General features: G+C 37.0%; 2 protein-coding genes across 2 annotated transcripts; one reads left to right on the top strand and one right to left on the bottom strand.

The window, feature by feature from the left end:
• The first annotated feature begins 16 nt into the window (after nucleotides 1-16).
• LOC113502002 (centrosomal protein of 131 kDa) lies at nucleotides 17-11,787 on the top strand. Its single transcript, XM_026883351.1, has 16 exons — nucleotides 17-540; nucleotides 1,233-1,344; nucleotides 1,431-3,537; nucleotides 3,609-3,698; nucleotides 3,842-3,971; nucleotides 4,336-4,443; nucleotides 4,941-5,099; nucleotides 5,940-5,984; nucleotides 6,229-6,434; nucleotides 6,783-6,919; nucleotides 7,295-7,383; nucleotides 7,480-7,691; nucleotides 8,223-8,335; nucleotides 8,944-9,002; nucleotides 9,268-9,410; nucleotides 10,352-11,787. Exons 1-16 carry the CDS (start codon nucleotides 406-408, stop codon nucleotides 10,485-10,487), a joined length of 3,981 nt encoding a protein of 1,326 aa, XP_026739152.1. The 5' UTR covers nucleotides 17-405; the 3' UTR covers nucleotides 10,488-11,787.
• A 478-nt stretch (nucleotides 11,788-12,265) lies between these two features.
• On the bottom strand, nucleotides 12,266-14,456 carry LOC113501924 (transcription factor HES-4-like). The gene is made up of 3 exons (XM_026883237.1): nucleotides 13,975-14,456; nucleotides 13,654-13,746; nucleotides 12,266-13,350 (listed from the first exon to the last, which is right to left on the bottom strand). Exons 1-3 carry the CDS (start codon nucleotides 14,053-14,055, stop codon nucleotides 12,331-12,333), a joined length of 1,194 nt encoding a protein of 397 aa, XP_026739038.1. The 5' UTR covers nucleotides 14,056-14,456; the 3' UTR covers nucleotides 12,266-12,330.
• Nucleotides 14,457-22,524: the final 8,068 nt, after the last annotated feature.

Below are 22,524 nucleotides of genomic sequence, written 5' to 3' on the forward strand. Positions count from 1 at the left end.
AATTAATTCTAATTTAATATTGAAATCTTGTAAATGGTACTTTTATTCTTGTCTGTAGTAGATTAACATCTATAGCGTGGCAACACAGCAAGGAACATCCGCTTGAGTCAAATGACATAATTATGTGCGCGAAATTTAATCTATTCAATTATAAAAGCAAACTATTACAATTATTAATATCGTATACCTTACAAGTTACACTATTGTTTCACAATCGTTAATAATAATCTACCATGTTACATATAAAAGCAAGTAATTTGACTTATGCTAAGTATGTTATTATTTTGTTGAAAAAGTTACCTGGAACACTTAAACGTTGCCTAGCAACCTTGACAAGTTGTGATAACAACAAGCGAGCTTTATTTAAATTCAAACTTGTAACTTAGAAGTTGGAATGTGTGTGAAATGTCTAAAGAAAACAATAATTTGAGGCTGCTTGGCTCGCCAGTAAACTTATCTTATAGAGGCAAAAAGAAAGACGACAAAAGGAATATAAGAAATAGGCCAAGATCTGCGCTACAAAACACTTGCATTACACCGGTAATTTGTTTATTTTTATGTCGTTTGTTATAACAAATTATTTATTAATCATATTTCAACACTAAACCCTTAATATATTAAAACCTTAAAATCCGTTACAAAGCAATTAGTATTTGCATTTATGAATATATAATTATTTGTTTTGATTTAACGAAAAAACAGTTGTCATGGAGATCTTAATATCTCATATTTTTCTCTGATTTGTGACTTTTGTGCTGTCACGCGCACGGCTGTATGTAAGGAATAAATAATATGAGTATTTAAATTTTGTTTCGCGTAATAAGTAACTTAAAATTCCCATTATTTTCTACTTTAATGAATCATTTGCACTGCATCTTCCGCATTTTATTTGTGCGTGAGTATAAAAGATTTAAGTTCATAAATAAATTCTAACTTGGCTCTTCACTGCTTGATATCTTAGGTAAAATAATATAATTATGTTAAGTTTATTTCTTTGACCTACTTACCTATATACATTTTTATAAATTTTATTACTGAGGTAATATCTTTCCTCGAAGTATTGAAAAAACAGCTTTATTATTACCTTTGGTCATGCAACAGGAATTTAGGTGATAAAATTTATTTCAATGATCATTAATATAATGACAAATCTTTAGTTACAATATTTTAAAGATATAAAATAAATTAAATAAGTCTTTTAACATCATTATAAATGCCCCATTTTCTTTTAGGATATTCCTGAGCGCTTCAAGAGACCATTTTCAGCAGACACTAAAGAGAGAGCACCATCAACAAGAACTTTCTTTAAAGCATTCAGTGCTGAACTACTGCAGTCATATAATAGTAAATATCCAATTCTTAATTAATTTTGTATTATGTATCTAGTTAATCATGTAGCATAATTGTAAAATTAGTTCTTTAATTCTCAGATTCACCGACTACTATAAAAATAGTAGCACCAACTGCAGATTTACTAAAAGACACAAAATCCATAGACACACATACACAGAAGAACAAGGAAATATGCAGCAATGCTTCAGACTATGGTTCGGAAGACACATACATTAGTTTAGGCACTAAAATAAAAGCTAAAGCCCAATTAGGCACAAAAAACAAAAACAGTAATTCTAAAAACTTTATGAAGTATAGGAATATTGCTAAAAAGAGACAAAAGCCTATGGAGAGCACTATAAATGAGGACCATGTTAGTCAGGAGTATGGGCTGGAGGTGAAAATCATTGAAAGGACTCCGTCACCAACAAGGAACAAAAATGTGTTCCATGAGAGGAGCCTCTCTCCTTCATACAAGACAAGAGCATACGAGTCTTATTTCATACCTCTGGAGTCTGATAAAAAGGAAGCTGATTTGCAAGCCTCCTTTAAAGTGTCCAGCATACAGTCAGATGTAGAACAGGCTATAGATACTTACAACCGTCGGCTCAATGTTACAAAACAGCAGCTGTCTTTAGTCGAGGAGGAATCGACCCAAGACCTGGAGAGTCAGTCACAACGCATGTCAAGCTTGTCTCCAGAAAACTCCCTCGAAGACAAAGTTGTTAAGGACAACCGCGAGAATATGGCTGGAAGAAATACCTACGTGATAGACCTAAAAGATGATGACTATAATAAAATCACTCAGAACTTTATCTGCGAATCTAGGACTTACACCAGCTTCTACGACGACTTTCATTCAAATCCACTTGAAGCTTACAAAACTAAATTGTCTAGCACCGTGTTGCATACTGATTCCTCGTCTAAAGACTCTGGATATCCTGACAGTGGAGCGAATGACGATAAGTTTTACAGACAGAACTATTCACTGCCAAACACCTCGTTACTGAAAACGTCTAACTCACATGATAAGGTCGAGGAACAACCAAAGAGTTTGGATAGCATCTCTACGAACAGCAATGATAAAAGTTATTCTAAACCTTATCCTTTAGACAATAAAGCTCAGTGGTCCGAGCCGTTGAACCACAGTCGCTTGTTGTACAAAGATTTCTTTTTGAAGAAGGAAGGTCACATCGCATTGCCTCCTCAAAATTCGCCGATCAAGAGTGACGTGCACATACCTGGGAGTAATGAAGTCTCAGAAGAGCTGAAACCTAACAGCTGCCCAGATAACTTGGACTATCCATCATACCTGAGAAACAGTACAACCAAAGCGTACACTTCTAAAGTCATTGAAGATTATAAGAAGGAACTCCAAGCTATAAACAATCTGCATGAACTGACCATCAAAGATTTAAAGACTGATGCTGTATCCCCCACTCCTCTTAACCTTGACAAAATGTTTGAAGATGCCTCTCATTTTGAGGCCAGGAAGGAGAGCAGCGAGACCTCTCAGGAAAGCAGTACACCGGACCAAACACCAGTTAGGAACAACAACACACCAGACAATAAGAGAGACATTTCCAAAATTTCTACAAAAGAACTGATACAGAATTATTTGAAAGTAAAAGAAGGGGATTACAAGAATGTACCGACAACAGCGAAGAAAGATAAGAAATTCAATAACGTTGGATCTGGAGAAAGTTCTATAGCCTATACTGCACCTAAACAGGACTGGAACAACAAGAATTCAAAAGCAGCTGCAAAAAGTCCTATCCCAGTTAACATTAGGAACCAAACTCAAAAGAACATGTTTACTATGAGAACTCCTTTGAGTGCTAGGATCGACAGCGTACAGAACGACAAAGATATTGACTCGTGGATGTCATTATCAGCACCTTCGCCGAGAGTCCTTGAAATAGAAGAGATACAAATATCGGAGTCATCTAAATCTGATCCATCAGTGCCGGAAGATAAAGTCGAAGTTCCAAGGCCAGTGACACCCGTTCCTTCGGTAGAGAAAGATACGAATACTCCAAAAAAAGAACTTAATGATAAGTCTACAGTGCTAGATATCTACTCGATGCTCAAAGAGATCGAAAGTTACGGAGATAATCCTGTAACGACAGTTACCAATACTAATCGTACTGAAAGCGGTGGTAATAAAAATGAGGAAAGAAGCAGTTCGCCTAGGGATAATTTTATGTAAGTTGATAATTGTTTTGTGTTAACGTTCGTTTTCTATTGGAGTTTAAGATAACTGATTTTTGTTTAAGGGAAATATTCGAGTTTCTGGAGAAAGTGGAGCAGAGCGCGAATGATGCTCTATCCGTCGTCACCAACAGTACTCCGCAAGCTACGCCCAAGTGAGTGTATAACAACAATAGTTACCTATCTAAATATTCTCGAAAGCAAGTATACAGTCCCACCTACCCCCTCAATAATAATTCATGTGGATAATTAAAAAGTATTTGAAATAGTAAGTGATTAAATATATCGCGTCTGTCAGACTCGAGGCGCTACTGAAGCTGCCTCAGACAGAGCTGGCGCAGCGGCTGGTGACGTGCTCGCTGCAGCTGGAGGAGCGCTCCTGCTGCATCGCGCTGCTGCAGGAGAGCCTCACCAACCATAAGGAACAGGTCTGCTTATAACATCGTACTAAGTATTTTTTAACCAAAGTAGAGTAGTAGTATTCAGAATGAATTTGATCATTTTTGGTGTGAAGGCTTGAATAGGATTGAATAGTTAAGACTTTTTTAACGGATCTTGCTTAATAGATTCTATCAAAATAAATGCTTGTATTCTCCAGATTAATTTGTATGTTGACTTAAGATTCGCTTTATAATACGCTAAAAATATTATCCTGAACATAAAGAGCTCAAGCCCAATATTGATAGAGTCTGATTCTCAGATAATCCTGAATTAGCTACGAGACAATTATGGACTTCCCATTTATATCATATAGTTCTTCCATCAACAATATGCTAAAATTGAACTTTTCAGATGATCAACAAAGTGAGCAACTTAGAGAAGCAATCCATTCGGAACATTAACAAAGTGAAACAGGAATGCGAAGACACCATCAAGCGGCATCAGAACTTCATCGATCAGGTACAAATCATTACTGAGCCAAGAGCTAAGTGTATGTATGATTAATGAGCACTATGCTAAGTGTCCTGCAAAGGGAACTTTTAGAAATTGCAAGAATGAGGTTCACGCTGACGTCTGAAATTGTTATGTATCTAGGTACTAATATTATATAAACTGTTATTCATTAGGTTTCCTCTTCATTTATTACTTGTGTGTTCAGTTTAGAATGAAAATCTTTACTCAAGTTTAAGTTAAAGTTACTCTCTGTGAAATCGATCTTATTTTACAGAATTAAGAATCCCCGAGACTCGAAAATTTTCGTTTTACTCGAACACATTGATTTGTGACAAGAACTTAGATTTCATTACAAATTAAAATATTATTTAACATGAACTCCTATATGATTTGGAAGTGAACCAAATCTTAAACTCATTTAAATTTTGCGACTCAATCCAAATTCTACCAGTTCGGTACCATAAACGTCAGAATCAATTTCATCTATTACACACTCGTCCCAGTTAATAAACGACAAAAAGACCCTGAACCACCGCATCGAGCAGCTGGTGGACGAGCGACGCTCGCTGGAGGAGCGCTGGAAGCGCGCGGCGCAGGCGCTGGAGGAGAGGTACAAGCTGGAGCTACGGAACCAGCACGACAAGATGCAGGCCGCGCAACAGGTACACACAACACAACCTTATTTGGTTAGGCGGAGAAGCTATTTCTTCTTTTGCCTTCCGCTTGCTATGGAGTAAAGTGGATAATTTTTTGCCACCTTTTTCCTATTTCTGATTAATTTCGTTGCGGGTTCCAAGGCAATTAATTGCTTTCCCCTGGGACGCACCGAACTCAAGTGTTTCGGTGGTTTTCGTTGGTTACATTGTAGATCCTGGCTTACAGGAGTTGTTAGGACGGGCATGTGTGGCGGGCTAAGCCCCATAAAAAATGCGGGGAATACTCATGGACACTCCCCTCCTTGGGGGAGAAAGCGGGTAGTGTCAGACTCTTACTGACTAAACCTGAACCGCCGTGCAACATCTGCTTTAAGTCGGTGTGCGACAATGCATAGGAATTGTCAAGCGGATCACACCCTGACGGCCCACACTACTGGCAGCGGGACAAGAAGAATTGCAACGCATTACCATACTCGTTCATGGTGGTTACTTTTAGTCGGTAAGAGTCTGACCCAACCCATTCTGTCCCCCGAGCGAGCAGGTATCCACACCATCTCCTTCACGTTTCTCATAAATACTTTAATATGCTTAACATTGATAATTAATGCTAATGAGAGCCTTCCAGTACCTCTTAAACCAAAACTATGTGAGTGGGAGGCCCTGTTAACTTACATACAGTCGAAAATTGGATTGGTAGATAAATGTTCATTTGTACATAGCCCGAGTCATGTTTTATGCATTGCTGATATTTCATAACACTTGTAGTCTTCATACATGGCTATCCTAAAACCTATTATCCTTGTCTTTCATTTCCTCTCATATTGCATACGCTTATCACGATTTCAGGTTGCAAGACAGCGCTGGGTTCGACAGAAAGCGGAAAAAATTAAGGTACAACTCACTGTTACGCATTTATATTTTCTTTCTAAACACCAAATTGAAGTATCACTATTTTATAAATGCTGAAGCCTGTTTTCTAGATTCATCTATGCTCTGCCATATTTAGTGTACAAAATTATAACAGCTAATATTTCAGCACATGTTTAACATGTCATTAAATGTTAAATAAACATCGGTGTTTTGACTTTAATTCACCGAGAATAAAACGAAGATACATTTATGTTTTAATCCCTAGGAGTTAACAGTAAAAGGTCTAGAAGGTGAGCTTCGCGAGATGGCGGAGCGGCAACAGAAGGAGATCTCTGACTTGAAGATGATGCACGCCGAGCACAGCGGCCGGACGCAGGCCAAGCATGCGCAGGAGCTGGAGGAACTGCGTCGGGTGCTGGAGGAGGAGAAGGAGGCCGCGCTCGTCAAGGAGAGGCATCTGGCTAGCTCCAGGTGAGGGGATAACCGGGTTATAAATGTTTGGGGTAATACGAAGGGATTTTTTTGGTCCCAGTCTCAGTATTTTCGCTCAAGCTAAGGTGTGTGTGTACTTAAGTAACAATTACCTCAAAAATAATAATTTTGTCCATAACCATCATATGAAATTTAATGAAACGTTTAATGTTTTATCTGAAATCTATCTGGAATTTAATCAGTGGGTAATCAGTTCCAATTTGCTGTATCGCTAATTTGCAGTTGGCTAATTTCTAAGTCCTAATTATGGAGTATGTACTCTCCTAAGGGAAAGAAATGTTCTCATATTTTCAATATTTAATATGATGTCGAATGTTACCTCCCTAGACTTGAGAAGCAGATCCTGGAGATAGAGCTGACGTACCAGGAGCAGCGCACCCGCCTCGTGGCAGACATGCGCGCTGAGAACGAGAGGGTCGCGCGGGACCTGGCCGACAGGGAGCGGGCGCAGAGGGACGAACTCGGTAATATATATAATGTAGTGGGGCTTTGAAGAATATTAAATCATAATTTTGATATTTTGTTCGCAAGAATTGTTCGTAATCTAGATAGTTAAAAGCCTTTGAAATTGACCAGTGGTGTGACTATGTCGTTGATGAGGGTCTGAATCTTTGAACAAGGGCTTTTTCTTGCTGAAACTTCTTGGTATTTTATTGTTTTGTCGCGAAACTGATCTTGTCTGACTACAGATTTTTTTCCAAGAGCACAAAAAATACAATAACTAAATTGGGCTATAGAATCAGAAATGATTTAATAATATTTCTTCGCTTTGCGACCTACATCCATATATTATTCTCTTCTTTCTTTCTTTTCAACTTGCAATAAACCTTCTTCTGCAGAAAAATGGAAAGCTGAACAAGAAAAAATGATAGAAGAAAGAAAGCAGCTGATGGAGCACGAGATAATGAAAGAAAAGAAGAAGCACGAGGTTAGTTATCATAACAGCCAGGGCTAACTATCAGTGATGTAGTAAGCAATTCCTTTCACGAGTGTAACCTGATAATTAATTTCCAAAACATTCCAGGAAGAAATGAAACTACGCGAGATCGAAATACAGAAGCAGCTAGAAGACTACAAGAAGCAGTTGGAAGTGGAGCAGCAGGCGCAGATCAAGCGGAAGACGGCGGAGATCATAGCGCAGCACAAGCAGGAGAGGGACAAGGAGATAGAGAGGGCCATCGAGAGCATGGAGGCCGAGGCCCAGGCCGGCAGGAGGGAGCTGCAGGACGCGCTCAGGTGGGGAGGGAAACTCTAGCATTACGTCATCATCAGCAGCTCGTAGTAGTCCAATATTGGATATATACCTTTCCTAAAGTCGCTTAGTGGCTCTTTCAACTGCCTGATGTATCTAATCGCCTGTTGACTGGCATTGAAAGAACAATAAAATTTTCCTTTTTTTCTACATTTAAACGTAATACGTTTCTTAATTAGTTTATTTAGGATAGCACCTAGCAGAGCTGTTTTTTTTGTATCGGTATTGGATAGGTGGGGAATGTGTCTCAGTTAATTCGTAAAGATAACTCGCTTCCATATTTTTTTTCTTTTTTCGCCGCCGTTGCTAAATAGCTTTAAATATTGCTAAATTATCCAAAATTACTTCATCCCATTCCTTTAATATATCTGCAAAACACAAATTGTGTTGTTCAAAAAAACACTGGCTTCAGTATCAGAGGACTCACCTAGCGCAGGAGCCTGGGTTTCAAATATGATTGTGCCTTATTTTTATGCCAGTAAAACCCTTTTTATTTTTTATATCTTCATCTGTAGGAGAAATAAGGATCAGTACGAGGCGGAGCTGAAGGAGCTGGCGGAGACTGAGCAGGCCACGCTGAGGAGGTACCAGGACGCGCAGGCCAGGATACGACACACCGAGGACAGATGTATGTCCAGACAGCCCAGCGTGGAAGTAATCACGACAAACCCCGCGTAGAACAAGCATTTGTGTGAACCAGGAATGCTTGTCTTAAGTTTGGGTGTATTTGTGCATGATACATGAATATTTGTGAAACCCCCCGCGACACAAGGATTAAATTCCTTAGTGCGGGAGTCGTTTTTTTTTTAAGGAAAAAGAAAAGAACGTATGATGTGGATGGGGCTGGTCTAAGCGAAAGTATGGATTGGAAGGACGGTCGTATGAAGGATTGCTACGCATTGCCATACACCGACACAAAAACGCGGGATGTAGTGGCACGGTTAGGTTTAGGTTTACTCACTGGAGGGAGTGTCCGTCAGGATTCCACTACCATATCATAAAAAAGTTCTTTAGAAGATGCTAGTTTTCGCCAATGTTATTCGAGCAGTCGATCAGTACAAAATAAAATATGATCAATATAAATTAATGGGAAATGAAGAGTTCCATTACGAGAATGAAATGAATTAGTCATTAAATAAATATGTTAAAAGTTTTCAACAACGGTTACAATCGTACCGCAACTTCAATTCAAAACGGGTTCTGATTAACCTGGAGAATGTTTTTGATTTTCCGTAGGTGCTGAAATGGAAGTTATGATATCCCAGCTGGAGACACGAAACCGAGTCTTGACTGAAGTAAGTAGCTTTATCACTTATATAATAAGATATGCTCAATAAAAGCCGTAATTGCGTTTTCTGATAACAAAATGTCTTCCTTTATTCACATTTTACAACAAAAGTTTTATTACATTAAACATATTAAACAAAAAACCAACATTTAAAGCCTTTTCTTGTAAGCAAATAATATGATGAACATTCTTTATATTATAAAGGAGAATATTTTTCCTAAAGTGACATGAGCTCACTTTTTGTGTTTTATTAATTTTATTTCTTCATGCAGAAGAATACTCAACTGGAATCCCGGGCAGAGGAAGTGAGAGCCAGCTGCGAGGAGAAGTGGAAGAACACGGTGAGCGGCCTCAAGAAGGAGATGGAGGACATGAAGAAGGTGCACGAGGAGCAGATGCACCAGCTATACGCCAAGTATGATAGCTGAATACATGTTGTAAAGTAGCAGGGAAGGGGAGAACTTATACCCGGGCGAGATGATAGTATAATATTAATTTTTAACAACATACAACCGGCTTGAAGTCTTCCGGCTAGAAGACTAGTGAGCCAAAATAGATAATATATTTATGGGACGAAATGACAGCTACTTCACGTTAATAAAAAAGTTACAAAATCGGTTCTATCCAATCTGAGGTTCGGAGGTAACATACATTAAACAATTAAGACAAATAAAGAACCTCCCTTCCGGTTGAGAAAGATGTTGAAAAGTGTCAAGTTTCCAAACGGAGGCAAATTGCTAAAATGTATTGAAATGACAACTCTTCCTTACGTGTCACGTGTCGTTTTCACATCATCTCAGGCTTTTGCGCTATTGTAAATGACAATTGTCAAGACACGCTGGACATTTTAAATTTGGATAGGTGTAAGGGCATAGTCGAGGAAATCGCAAAGTGCTAAGGGTTCGAACCCCAAGCGCTTCCATATTTGCCTATTTTAAGTCAGGTGTTTTATGCATGTGATTCAAATGTATATATAACCCCTATGTTAAAAGGCTTGAATTTCTTACTGCTGGATTTGTTTTGACAAAGAAACGCCGAGAAGATTGCTCAGGAGGAGACTGTTTATGACCCCAGTAAATAAACTTTTCTATTATTGGTGTAAAGTAAGAGAGTAACGTAATATCTTCAAATTAGAGTAGTAACACGTACACGGTCTGAGACGAAAGTCGATGAACAAAATGATTCAGCTACTTATTCATGAATAGTGTGAAGGAAGTTATTAGTAGATTCTCAGTGTTAAAGCCATTATTTTCCTCTCAACTCGTAATTAATGACAAAATTCTATCACTGGTAATCGACTTTACTTCCTGTCTGTACCATCGTTACATTATTTACTATACTAAAGTATTTTTGTAGGGTAAAAGTAGCAGTAGCACGAAAAGACTCAGCAATACAGGCACTGACTCGAGAAGCCGGCAAGTACCAAGAGAAGATCACACTGTTGGAGCAGAAACTGCAGCAGCAAAGGAAAGACTACCTCAAGCATAAGTGAATAAGGACCAATTTACCTTAACTTTATATGAACCAACTGTGTTTAATGTGTTAATAATCTTGTGTAGGTACTTGGGACTAAGGATCATATTTTGTGGTCTATTATTATAATTTATATTAGTTTGATTTTGTGGGGAAAGAGTAAAAAGGAATCGAGATCGATTGTTTTTCTCGCTCGTTAACTTAAATATTTTATGTGATGTAATACCAAACAGTATTTGATTATGTGTTCGCCAATTTAAATTAATTTATTATTATAGAACTCAGTGTCAATTTTGTGCTATTGCTAGTCATGAAAATATAATTTCGACAATCTCCTATGTTGGTAGAATTGACGGTAGATGTTGGTAGATTCTTACAAAATTGAGATTAGATGCAAAAATGTGCTCAAATTTATGATTATGGATCTTTTACTTATAGTTATGCTGTCACAATGAATTAAATGATATGTGACGACATACTAGTCTTATAAAACGAATATCGATTACTGCCCAGGGAAATTTAAATGGCTGAGTCGAGGCCCAGTTTTTATTTGTAACATAGCCTACAAATTGTAATATATGCCATTTTGTTCAGAGACTTGCCATACATATTCTCAAGTTTTCCTAAACGAATAATCTTCACAGTGTGCGCTTATCCTTATCGAAGCTAAATAGATATTCTAAAACTTGATAAAAAAAACCACCAGTGGTGTTCTCTTATACTACGTAGTTCGTACGTCCACGCAATGGATACAAATTAAGGCACCTTATTATTTAATTTAAAAGCTTGAGTTTTAAAGCTTGTTTGTAGTTTTGGTACTAAAAGAACCCAGGTGTAGGTAAGGTTATTCAAGAGAAATCCTTGCTAGTCTGAATTACACTTAAAGTTACAAAATATTAAGTTCTTTATTTTAGTAAAGGGATACTGGGATAGTGTCTATACTCCTATTGAGAGCCCTCGCTTATAGCTTTTTTTGATTAAATATCGGTTGGATTAAATATAATTTTACTTTTTATACTCAGTTGCCATCCATACTGTCGTTCTACAAAAATAAATACCCCACCGGCTAAAATTGCGTCACATTGTGTACTGTGTAGCAAATAATATGTATTAAAAATTATGATATTTTGTACATTGTTATTTATTTTACCAAATAATGTTCTTTTATTGATCCCTAATGTTCTCGAGTTTGACATGTGTGTTTTAATTTATTGTCACTGGTTTTGTACTGGCTTTAAACCACGCCTTTTGGTTATTTATTCTACTCATATCGCCATGGAATGTGCTTGCCAATGAATAAAGTATTTTTTGAACATTGATTTGATGTCTTATTGTATCAATTTCACTTCAACCGACTTTTAAAAGAGTAGTCCTGTTTTTTCGTTGTTTATTATTCGTATTCCCTAAACGTGTCAAGTCTTAACATTTCAGAGGCCTATAAAAATATTAAATCTATTATTTCCAACAGCTGGGCAAAATTATATTAATTTCACTGACTATTTTATCATGAACCCGTTCACACTTATCTACTAAATGGAGGTCTTAAAACAAACACAAAATAAGTATCAACCAAAAGGTAAAAAATATTTTAATATAACGCAGTACCACAGGTACATACTTAAAGCTATCGAGGCACTTACGCGAGGCTAGGAACTCCTAAAACCCTCTCTAGACATAAATTTAAACAAATAACTCTCATTTCAACCATATATCAGATTTTTAAACAAAACATCAATAAAAAGGTTTTATACTAATTTACCAAAGGTATTTTGTATCACTTGTTTTTCACTCAACTTCATGTCGACAGATACTTCAGACATTTTCACACAAAACTGTAATGTTTTGTACTCGTAGTTTGCTTTTCACCAAGGTCGCCACATCTCGGTACTGGACGAAGTACCTTGGCTTGGGGACTTGGAGCTGGTGTCAGCTTCCACCTTCAAATCTCTGGGTGCGTTCTGTTGTGAGGACTGCGCTAGCGACGCCGCCGTGTGACTTATCACAGTTCGTGGTACAGGAGGCTGGACCTCGAAAGCAGATTCCCTAACTGAAGGAATGCTCTCAGGAACGGTTAACTTTTTGGGGTGAAACACTGGTATTCTGTCCGACACTCTCGTGAACGCGGATTTGTCTGGGGTTCTGTAGATTTCAGGAATTTTCTCCTCAGTTCTGATCATCTTCGGCGCAGGACCCGACACTTCCATCACCGGCCGCTTTAACTTGTGCCGCATAGAGTAGTCCACCGCCCTCTTTGGTGACGCATCGATTCCTATTTTATAGTTCTCCACATCGATCACTATTGATAACGGCTCCATGAATTTCTTATGTCTTAACGGTTCTTGTCTGTTTTCTGGTGATATCGTGGTTGACGACACTGTTGGTTTCTGTGTTTCTGGGCTGGAGTCTTGATCTGAGGCGGATCTGCTGGGCGGGGTGGGGAACGGGAACGTCTGGACTGGTCTTGGAGGAGTTTCGAGTTCTGTAGAGGAGTCGCAGGCTGAGTCACAGGAGAGAGGGCTGAGAGGAGGGCTTGTGGGTCGGGTGGACTTGACGAAGTGGAACGCGCTTGGTCTCTCATCGTCTAGTCTTAGAGGATCAGGGAGTAGAGGTGCGTAGTCTCTTGGTTGGAGAGTGTCCATGCCTCCTACGCATGATGTTAGGTGGTTGCCCAGCCGGTGTCTGAGTCCGGTGGGGACGCTGGCGAGGCGGGACAGATAGCGGCGCACCTCGACGGCGCAGTCGCTGAAGCCTGCCTTGAAGCGCTGCAGCACTGCCGGGTCCGCGGCGATGGCGGCGGCCAGCTGCTGACGCTGCATCTTCTGAAGATGTTTCACGGTCAGCTCGAGGATATCCGCCTTCTCTAACTTGGCGTGGCGAGCTGGCTGTAAACAATACAGAAATATAGTTAGCTAAAAGGCGTACAGGATTCTTATTAGAATGGTTTAAAATAAGATTGCGTCACTTTGCACTAAAATTGTTTAAAGATATTTTTTGAATATTTGTTTAATTATTTCAAATCCCAGGGTAAATTTCAAAAAACAACACAAAACTTAATTGAAACCAATATTTTTTTTGATCATCTGGTGATATGCCGGAAAAGTTACACTATATTTCACAACAAATAAATAGCAGACAAAAGTTTTGAATTAACTAAGTAAAACTATTGAATGAGTTATGTAACTTACGTCTTTTTCACTATCTACGAGCAATTCCTTCAGCTCGTTGAGGCAGTGGTTGATGCGCGCGCGCCGCTTCTTCTCCATTATTGGTTTATTCGTCTGGAAATTATAAATCACATGTTAAATCTTCGATTTTTACTTGAATTTTCTTAAAAACTGCCTAATTCACTACTCTAAAGTTTTAACAAATAAATAATGTAATTTTTTGTACAATTATTTTTAAAACTTTTATCAAATATTAATTGATCGAAAAACTACTCAAAGATTCACATTAATAATTCACTACATCGGAGGTTCACCTCACAAAAATACGAAACACTTATTCACCTTTCGCAATTCTGCCTTCGACATCCCGTGGCTTGGTTCAGAGAACCCGGTTTGGGAGTCATCATCTTCACTACACGGCATTGTCACTTCACGATGTATTTAGAACTTATTTAACACGACACGTCTACCCTGGACGGTGGCCGATCACCTTATGAGGATACCCGTCCGTAACTGTACAAGCAAAATTCAATTGCTTTCTATCCAGCCATCCCGGTTATGAGTTGTAGCCCCAAACATGTGTTTGTCTCTCTCTTACGCAGGGGTTGCTGCGGTGGGAACTGTATCGGTATGTTTTGTTTTGGTGCCGTCTCTCTCTGATGGGGAACGTTGTGAATGGAGAGCTTAGGCTCAGTTGCTAGCGAGACAGCTGTTTTGTGTTCGATTCCGTGCGAAAAATGGTCGGGTTTTGATAGGCAATTTGTTATGAACTTGAAAACATGAACTATTAGAAAAATATTTTAAGAATATATATTAAAGTAATCTAGTTTTTTTTACGATACTTTTAATTGTAATTTAAGTTCCTATGGTTTCTAAAAAAATATATGTTGTCTTTCAACTTTGTCACAATAAAATATTTTGTCGTAAAATTCAATTAGTTATATTTTATTAAAATCATTAACTGGCTACAGAAAATTAATTCGCAAATTACATATAAAACACAATAATAAAAACTTAAACAATAACGCATCGAGTGAAGCTACACCTGCGGACCCTTATCCTGTATAGTATGGGAATGCGCGTACGCACGCACATCAAGAACCGCAATAATTGTCCTTCCGCCCCTCGCAGCTAACTCCGTACTTGATGAACCCCACCTTTCCATAAAGTCTCATGATTATTTTCACTATAAACTGTTCACTTTACTCGCAACTTTATAGGTGCAACGTAGCGTAAAGGGAAGGTGGAGTATGAAGTTTCGAGTTTTTTTTGTGGCCGTGTGTTCGCAGGTAATTGTGGTACTTTATGGGTGGGGGTGAGTATGAGTTCCCACGGCGCCGCGGACTGTGGGAATGTGTGTTAGGTGCAAAGGGTTCTTGTGACGCTATGCGCGATTTGCGTTTGTTTGTCGTGCACTCAAAAAAAGTTGCGATTTTTGAACCTTCTTGCGTGCTAATATTTAAATTGGCAATTTGTTAAAATAAAACTAAGCTCATTTTTAAGTATGTTCATTTCTTAAATCTATTATTAATCGTATATTTACCAAATCGATATGATAATTTACTACTTTTGACAACTCATCCTTAAACATCATTGAATATTTATAAGTGCCTCAAGTGAGTAGGTTAGGTAGTATCGTAAAAAAAACTAAGCCTAAGCTTTAAAAAAATGGGTCAATGCTAATTTAATAGAAGAAGGTTCTTACTGACCTAAATATGTCCTTCTAAATAAAATGGAACTACTTATCCAATTACGTCATCATGAAACGTTTCGGGCCTCTTTGAAAGACTCCCTATTTCATTATCACTAAGTACCAAAAATCCTTGATTTCATAAGTACATGCAACCCTTCCTTTACTATAGTTTATGTACAGGAATCTTATCTTTGGGTACGTGTAGGTGAATAATATATCATACATGCTTGAAACACGTGCGGATTTATTTTCTGGATACGTTAGATTGCCTATTACGTTAACAAATGATGTGGCTTTCTATTGGTAAAAATAATTCCAATATCGGTTCAGTAGTTCCTGAGATTATCCCTACAACATCTAATTTATAGTATTAATAACACAGTATAGATATATAACTTTACCTCCTTATACAATACTTTAATACTTACAGTACAGATGTAGATGTCAAAAAAAGCCCATAGCAGTCTATTTCCGTAAACAAGGCAAGCCGTTACATCCAGGTGTCCAAACGACCTTTCCTCCCTTCAATAAATATTTAATAAATATTTAATTAGTCTGCCAACCATTTCTCCCACGGTGTCCACTCATATTTACAAACTTAGCTATACAGATGTCCTCACAAGAATCATCGTAAATTAAACCTTATGCCCGTGACATAACCTCTAATAAACTGCATGTATAATTTGGCCAGGATTTTAAAACAAATTTATGGTTGCGCTTGTGGCATTAAATATTTCACCTTATGTGTATAGTTCTAAGGGATATTTTGCAATGTAAGGTATGCTAGTTAGCTTTAAACGTGTGATGGTTTTTAAGGAGAGTGGCCAAGTGTGACGATATTCCATGCAATCGCGTGATGAGCCTAATGAATGGTGAATAATTTGAATGTCACATGTCGCTGACGCGTTTCGGGGCTCGGTCGGCCCGGGGTGGCTGTGAGAACCTTTTGTTTATTCATTTAAATTAATTTATTAGTTTGATGATCTGGGAATTAGGTACGATGACAAACAGATGGCGAGGGGAGGTTACCAATTTTTGCATGTGGAATATTTTATCCCAAATTCTAAGCTAGCTCAAATAAAATACTATCAACTATCAGCTTAAGTGCTTTTTCAAATAATATTTTGCGAAACCTTCACTTTAAATACACCGAAGTCCCTTGTAACAAAATCTACATCTTTCCATACACATTACCCGCCCCTATAAGTATAAAAACCAGCCAAAGTTCATCGCCTTTTTGGACGCCGGTCGAGGACCCATTGTTGACGAATTTGACTCACATCCGCACATCTACAACACAATTAAACTTTTAAAACATTTATGTGTTCTTATAGCAAATAGACATCCTCTAACTTCGGTAAAGTTATTCCCTGGTTGTCCATCTGATACATCATGATTGATCTCCAGATCTTAACTTACACCTTTAACATTAAAAAGATAGTTATTGGAAATCGAAGAATCAATATCAGTTGTAAAAAATACGCCGATTCCCACCGCATAACACGTGATGAAGTATCTAGGTCATAAGGTCAACGTCTATCTAGGATGCTAGGCAGACCGTTCGCTGCGGCCAAAGCCCCTGTATATCCTGCACTTGATTCTACTTTTTTATATCACTCATTCAAACTACGAATTCCATAGTCCCGACGACTTCCTACCAAATAGAGTTGTATTATACAAAAACTGTCGTATCCTGGACATATTATAGAGTACGGGTATAACAGTCTGTGTGAACTGCTCCCAATAAATGTGGAGTATAACTAAATTGTAACGGGTCGCTTCCTTCCTCTTCAGTAAGAGGGGATTGAACAAATAATAAATTTCGGATTAACAACCCTTTATTTTTTCTCTAAGGAAGTGACAGGTCTCTCACGATTTCTTACCGGAAGATTTAACCCTACCGATAGAAGATTTTGATCATAACATGTTTGGCATTGGTTTTTTTCATAATTTTGTTTCATATTTAGCTTTATTTTGTAATTGAGTCACTCACCCACCACTTGGAGATATTAAAATACTATACAACCCAATTAAACGCGTGAAATCACAATCTGACCATTCAAATTTAAATATGTCAATGAAATTATGCAGGCAGATAGAAACAGCATTTTATGGCTACTGAAAAGGACAACATTTGTCAAAAATACTAATTATATTCGATCTGCAGTCGAATCAAAACCAGATTACCAACATACATCTGTTTGTCGCGGCTCCATTGCCCTCTGTATAACGAGCGCCTTCCTTCCTTCCTCATCTCAAGAGGGTTGGCCCCTCACAACTATTGTGTGGATCAATCTTTTGATATTCCGGATTAAGGTCCCTGTTTTTTTAGATAAACCTTGGTTTTCCCACGTTATAGCCAGTGTTGTGGTGATGGTACATTTTTCTTATAAGTTGTACAGAGTTTTTTTGTGTAAAAGATGCCTTTTTTAGGCCCTTACCTTTCAGGTTTTTTATTCTTAGTTGGTTCAAATAGCACCTGTTTTATTTACATCTTAGATCAATATTATACTGTTGTATTATTAATAGTAATGTCTTTTTTTTAAATTGGTGAAAGAAAGACTAGATAGATATATTTCTGAGAGAAAAGGTAACTGAGAGAACAAGATTCATGCGCCCACTCATTAGTAAAATCGTAACGGCACTACGTACCTACCTACTTCGTTTCATAAATTTGCACTGCAGTAATTGATCTACCAATGTCTTAAAAAACAGCAGAACAATGGCACAAGTAGGTATGTTAAACACATACATGTCTGTATGATATGCATGACGCCTTAAAAATGTACTTTGAAGGACATGCTGTTATATTCAAAACCAATTTCCTTTCCTAAATGAGGTACCCTGCTACCAAAGAAGTGTAATCTGTCCATAAGCTGCAAAACGCCTCCTTAGCCTTTCTAACATTAAATAATACACAAAGAAGCTGACTTCCTTCCACCGGACATCGATTCTAAACGGGGAACTGTTTGTGTTTGTACACAACTCCACCATAAAGCACCCTTAACTTTTTTTAAACTTTCTCACGGACGCGGCACGGTCAGCTTGCCTTCTTAATCGATAATTTATCTGTTTGCAAGATAAATAAGGGGATGTTTTTATGATGATGCAAGAATTTGGAAGCGATGTTTTTGTAAGCATTTCTAGGTAATAAAATTACTTCATTTGTTAAGTTAAATTATCGTTATTTCTATGAATAAAGTATGTTGAATGAAAGCCTTGACATTTTTTTTTTTATTGGAAACTGTTAGGGCTAAAAGACTTTTACTACTGTGCAACTAAAACTAAATAGAATATGTTCTTTTTGTAACACTTTTAGTTGTTTTTTCCGTAACTTTCGCTCCAAAACCAAAAAACATGATTCCCGCGAGTTTTTGTCCACTTTCCCATAACACTTCCGTCTAAATCCCATTATTTCTGTATCTCATATGAGTTCCCATGGAAACAGGTGTTTACAAAAACTACTCTTTTGACTATCAACTCGTTTTTATTAAGTGAAGTCGGAGAAAAAAGCGAGCGTATCCGGGGATGTTTCCGGGTCGCGGATGCTGCCTCGACAAAAACTTTATTGTTGCCGAGATTGATGGGTCAATGTTTATACTTTACAACGTGAGAATTGACTAAATATTGCCACGTAAAAAATAAGAGGCAAATATTTCAGGAAAAAAGGCGTGAATGTAGCTTTTTGTCCGCATTATGTGTTTCTTTGTACCTAATCTTTCTGATGAGATATGGAATAAATATTAAAGTTGGGTTCAATTTGATATCTTCTATGTTTACCTATATTAATTTCACAAATACCAGAAAAAAAACAAATGAGCGATTTCGTACAGTTTTTTTAAAGGCATTTTAAAGTACTCGGGTACCTATATAGGTCAAAACATTTTTAAAAGCAATTATCAGCTGATCTCAAGCAAACTTTGCTCGCATAACAGTACAAACGCATGTTCACATAATTTGCTCTTTCAATTCCGACAGTATCCTTCTTCATAAACATATTCCCACGGATCATGACAGGTGTGCATAAGGGAACTCCGAACAACACCTGATGCTGACATTATAAACTTTAACACACGGTCTTAAAGTCTACTTTCCTTTGAGTATTAGTGACCACTATCTTTGCTTGCCCCTAGCTAGGTTAATGGTATGATATGGCCTAACTACTACGTATTTAAAGAGTTAAATAAAGGTGTTTGTTGACAGGGCTTTCATTTAGGGGTTGAGGAAACTAACGGCATTTAAAGCCTAAACTAACAAATTGTAATAATGCGTCATTTTTAATGGTTTTTTTTTACTCGACTATCGTTACTTTGTAATAAAAAGGAATGACAAATCTAATATAGCTACAAGTTTAACCTTAATTCCTAATATATAGTATGAAAATTGTACGTTGAATAGTCCTTCTCTAATGTAATTAATTTATTTCTAATTATGTAATTTTAAGCAGCCGTATTCCAAACTTGACGATAATGTACAAAATGTTTTCATATCGGGGCGAGCAATCAAAGCTTTGTCAACAACACCTTAAGAAGCGCGGCCCGGCCATAAATCTACCACTTCGAGTATCATTATCACCGCTGTTCTAAATTAGGTAACAAGATAAATATCTCGGACCACAAAAACTTGCGCTCCCGTTTTTTGCAACTGACCCTTTAGCTGAAGTCTGGTAAAGTCGGGTTGTGGGAAGTTTTCGCGAACGCATTTCTCAGTTGAGGGCCAATACATCTTTTGTAGTGTCGCACCTTGACAGCCAACCTTTTGTTAGGCTGTGGACACAAAAGGCAAGATTACCGGTTCCTTTGTAAGCGGATACCACTCGGATTGATTGTGGGAGTCATTTTTAATGTATTTAAGTTGTTGTTTTGCTCTTATTTTTGGGGTGAACTGGGTATGAGTATGTATTCTCACAGAAATTTCTTACGGTTTTTTAGAGGTGTTTCTATTATCGAGTATATAATATGTTACTGTTCTGTTTGTAGATTATCAGTAAAATATAACTTTTATTTTTTGTAGCACTCTACTATTAGTTTTAACTGTTAGCAATACTACTGAAGATAATCCATGATTTGTTTAAGCTATTTATTTATACAATTCGCTTCACTTGAAATAAATGTAACTCATGCGAAAGTGACACAATTATTGTGTTATAATGAACCTAAGAAATCACAATTCAAGGTAGCCCTAGTAATCTTATTAATTCGAAAAGGTCCTACAATATTTGTGAATGCGTTTTTTATTAGACGATTTCGTTGCTAAACTGCAGAAGCTTATCGATTACAGCTTAAGCTACGTTTGATACGGTAGCGTCGGTCCGTGGATGGACGGGACCATCTATGTAATGACAAATTCCTCCGTGTTCCGAAAGACACGTTAAACTGTGGGTCTCGGCTGTTATTTACACATCTTTAACAACAGTTAGTCAGAAGCAAGAAAGTCGACCAGTGCAACTAAGGGGATCCAGTGTTGACCAGGTAACTGGGTTGAGGAGGTCAGATAGTCAGTCACTCCTTGTAAAACACCCCAACATAGATGAGAAAAGGCTAGGCTGATGATTAAATTTAGAGAATGAATCATTTTACTATTATTCTACTACTCATGTCTTTTTTCATGAAATTTTCTTGGGGATGATAAAACTAAAATAAAACATGGTATTGGAAGATCTTGTTTATTGTACAAAACGATTAGTTACTAAAATCGATGCAATTGAAACAAAAATAATAACAATCATAAGTTATGATCACACAAATATCCATTCATTCAGTTTCCTGGTTACAAACTTATGAAGAAGAGAAAATGATCCTTCACATCACAAGCAGTCAACCATAACCTATTTCCCAGGGATCACAACTCAGGATTGTAAATAAAATCAATTATACACTCTAACAGTACGATTAACGCACGATTTGAAAAACTTAACTTTATATAAATGCACTGGCCAGGCCAACTAGACATCGAGGAGACTTATCATTAGTTGGGTGGCCAGTAAATACAGATCTACTAAAAATAAATGCATTACAAATGCTAGTTAATAAAAATAAAGCATAAATAATATAATAATATAATATATCCTGGGACAACTCACACACGGTTACCTGATCCCAAGCTAAGCAGAGCTTGTGTTATGGTAATCAGACAACTGATAAACTTACTTAAATATTTCTAAATACATACATATTATAGATAAATTACACCCAGACACCAGAACAAAATGATCACGCTCATCACACAACATTTGTCCTGGGCGGGAATCGAACCCACGACCTCCGGTATAGCAGTCATTGTCACTAACCACTAGACCAACAGGCCCGTCAAATATGAAATTCAATAGGAGAATCAAATAGGAGAATTAACCTTCCCCACAACACTATAAGGTGAATTTAGGAAGCGACCTTTTGATAATAAAATAAGTACTATGTCGTGTATCTTTTAAGTGCAAGGAAAACTGAATTCACAAGATGAGACTCATTTTCATTTAATAAGTATTTTTGTTAAGGAAACTTCAATTTAAAACGGATTCTTATAAGAAAGTTAGAAATAGTTGTAGAGATAAATAACTATACTAAGCAATTTATGACGTCGTACTCATACAAAACAATCAGTATTTATTTTATCAACAAAAGGTATTTTAAAATAACTATAATTTTTAACTATATTAATAATACGCATTACAAAAAAAAATGAAGATTCAATAAAAATAAAATTTTTGGTAAATATTTTTTGTTAATTTCAAAATGTCATATTACTTTAAAACTTATACCAAAATTATATAATACCAAATAGTCTTAGGTTGTATAAATGCTAAAAATCTATTAACTAATTCACTGGCACTGCTCTATCACAGAATTGGTTTGTTCCATGCTTACTTTAGATTTTTGAGGTTATTTTGACAGGAGCTCGCCATCTTGGATCCAATACAAGGTAGCAACATCTTGAGTCAAATTTAAATTACTCTAAAATTTTAACAGTGAGAAGATGTAAAGATATTATTTTTTATCTTCGTGCAACATTAGCGCCGAAGCAAAGATTAAACTTTTTAAACTCTAACCAAAACTTAAAGAAATAAGTTATTAACTGTATCATAAAATTGTTTTAGACAAAAGTATTTTGCACAAAATACAAAACTTAAAATTTTAATTGATTAATTAAATTAATTGTCACTTGAAAGCTCTATTAAATAATCGTATTTAATAAATATAAAG

The sequence above is a fragment of the Trichoplusia ni genome, chromosome 16 (assembly GCF_003590095.1).
Source record: "Trichoplusia ni isolate ovarian cell line Hi5 chromosome 16, tn1, whole genome shotgun sequence".
Taxonomy (NCBI): Eukaryota; Metazoa; Arthropoda; class Insecta; order Lepidoptera; family Noctuidae; genus Trichoplusia; species Trichoplusia ni.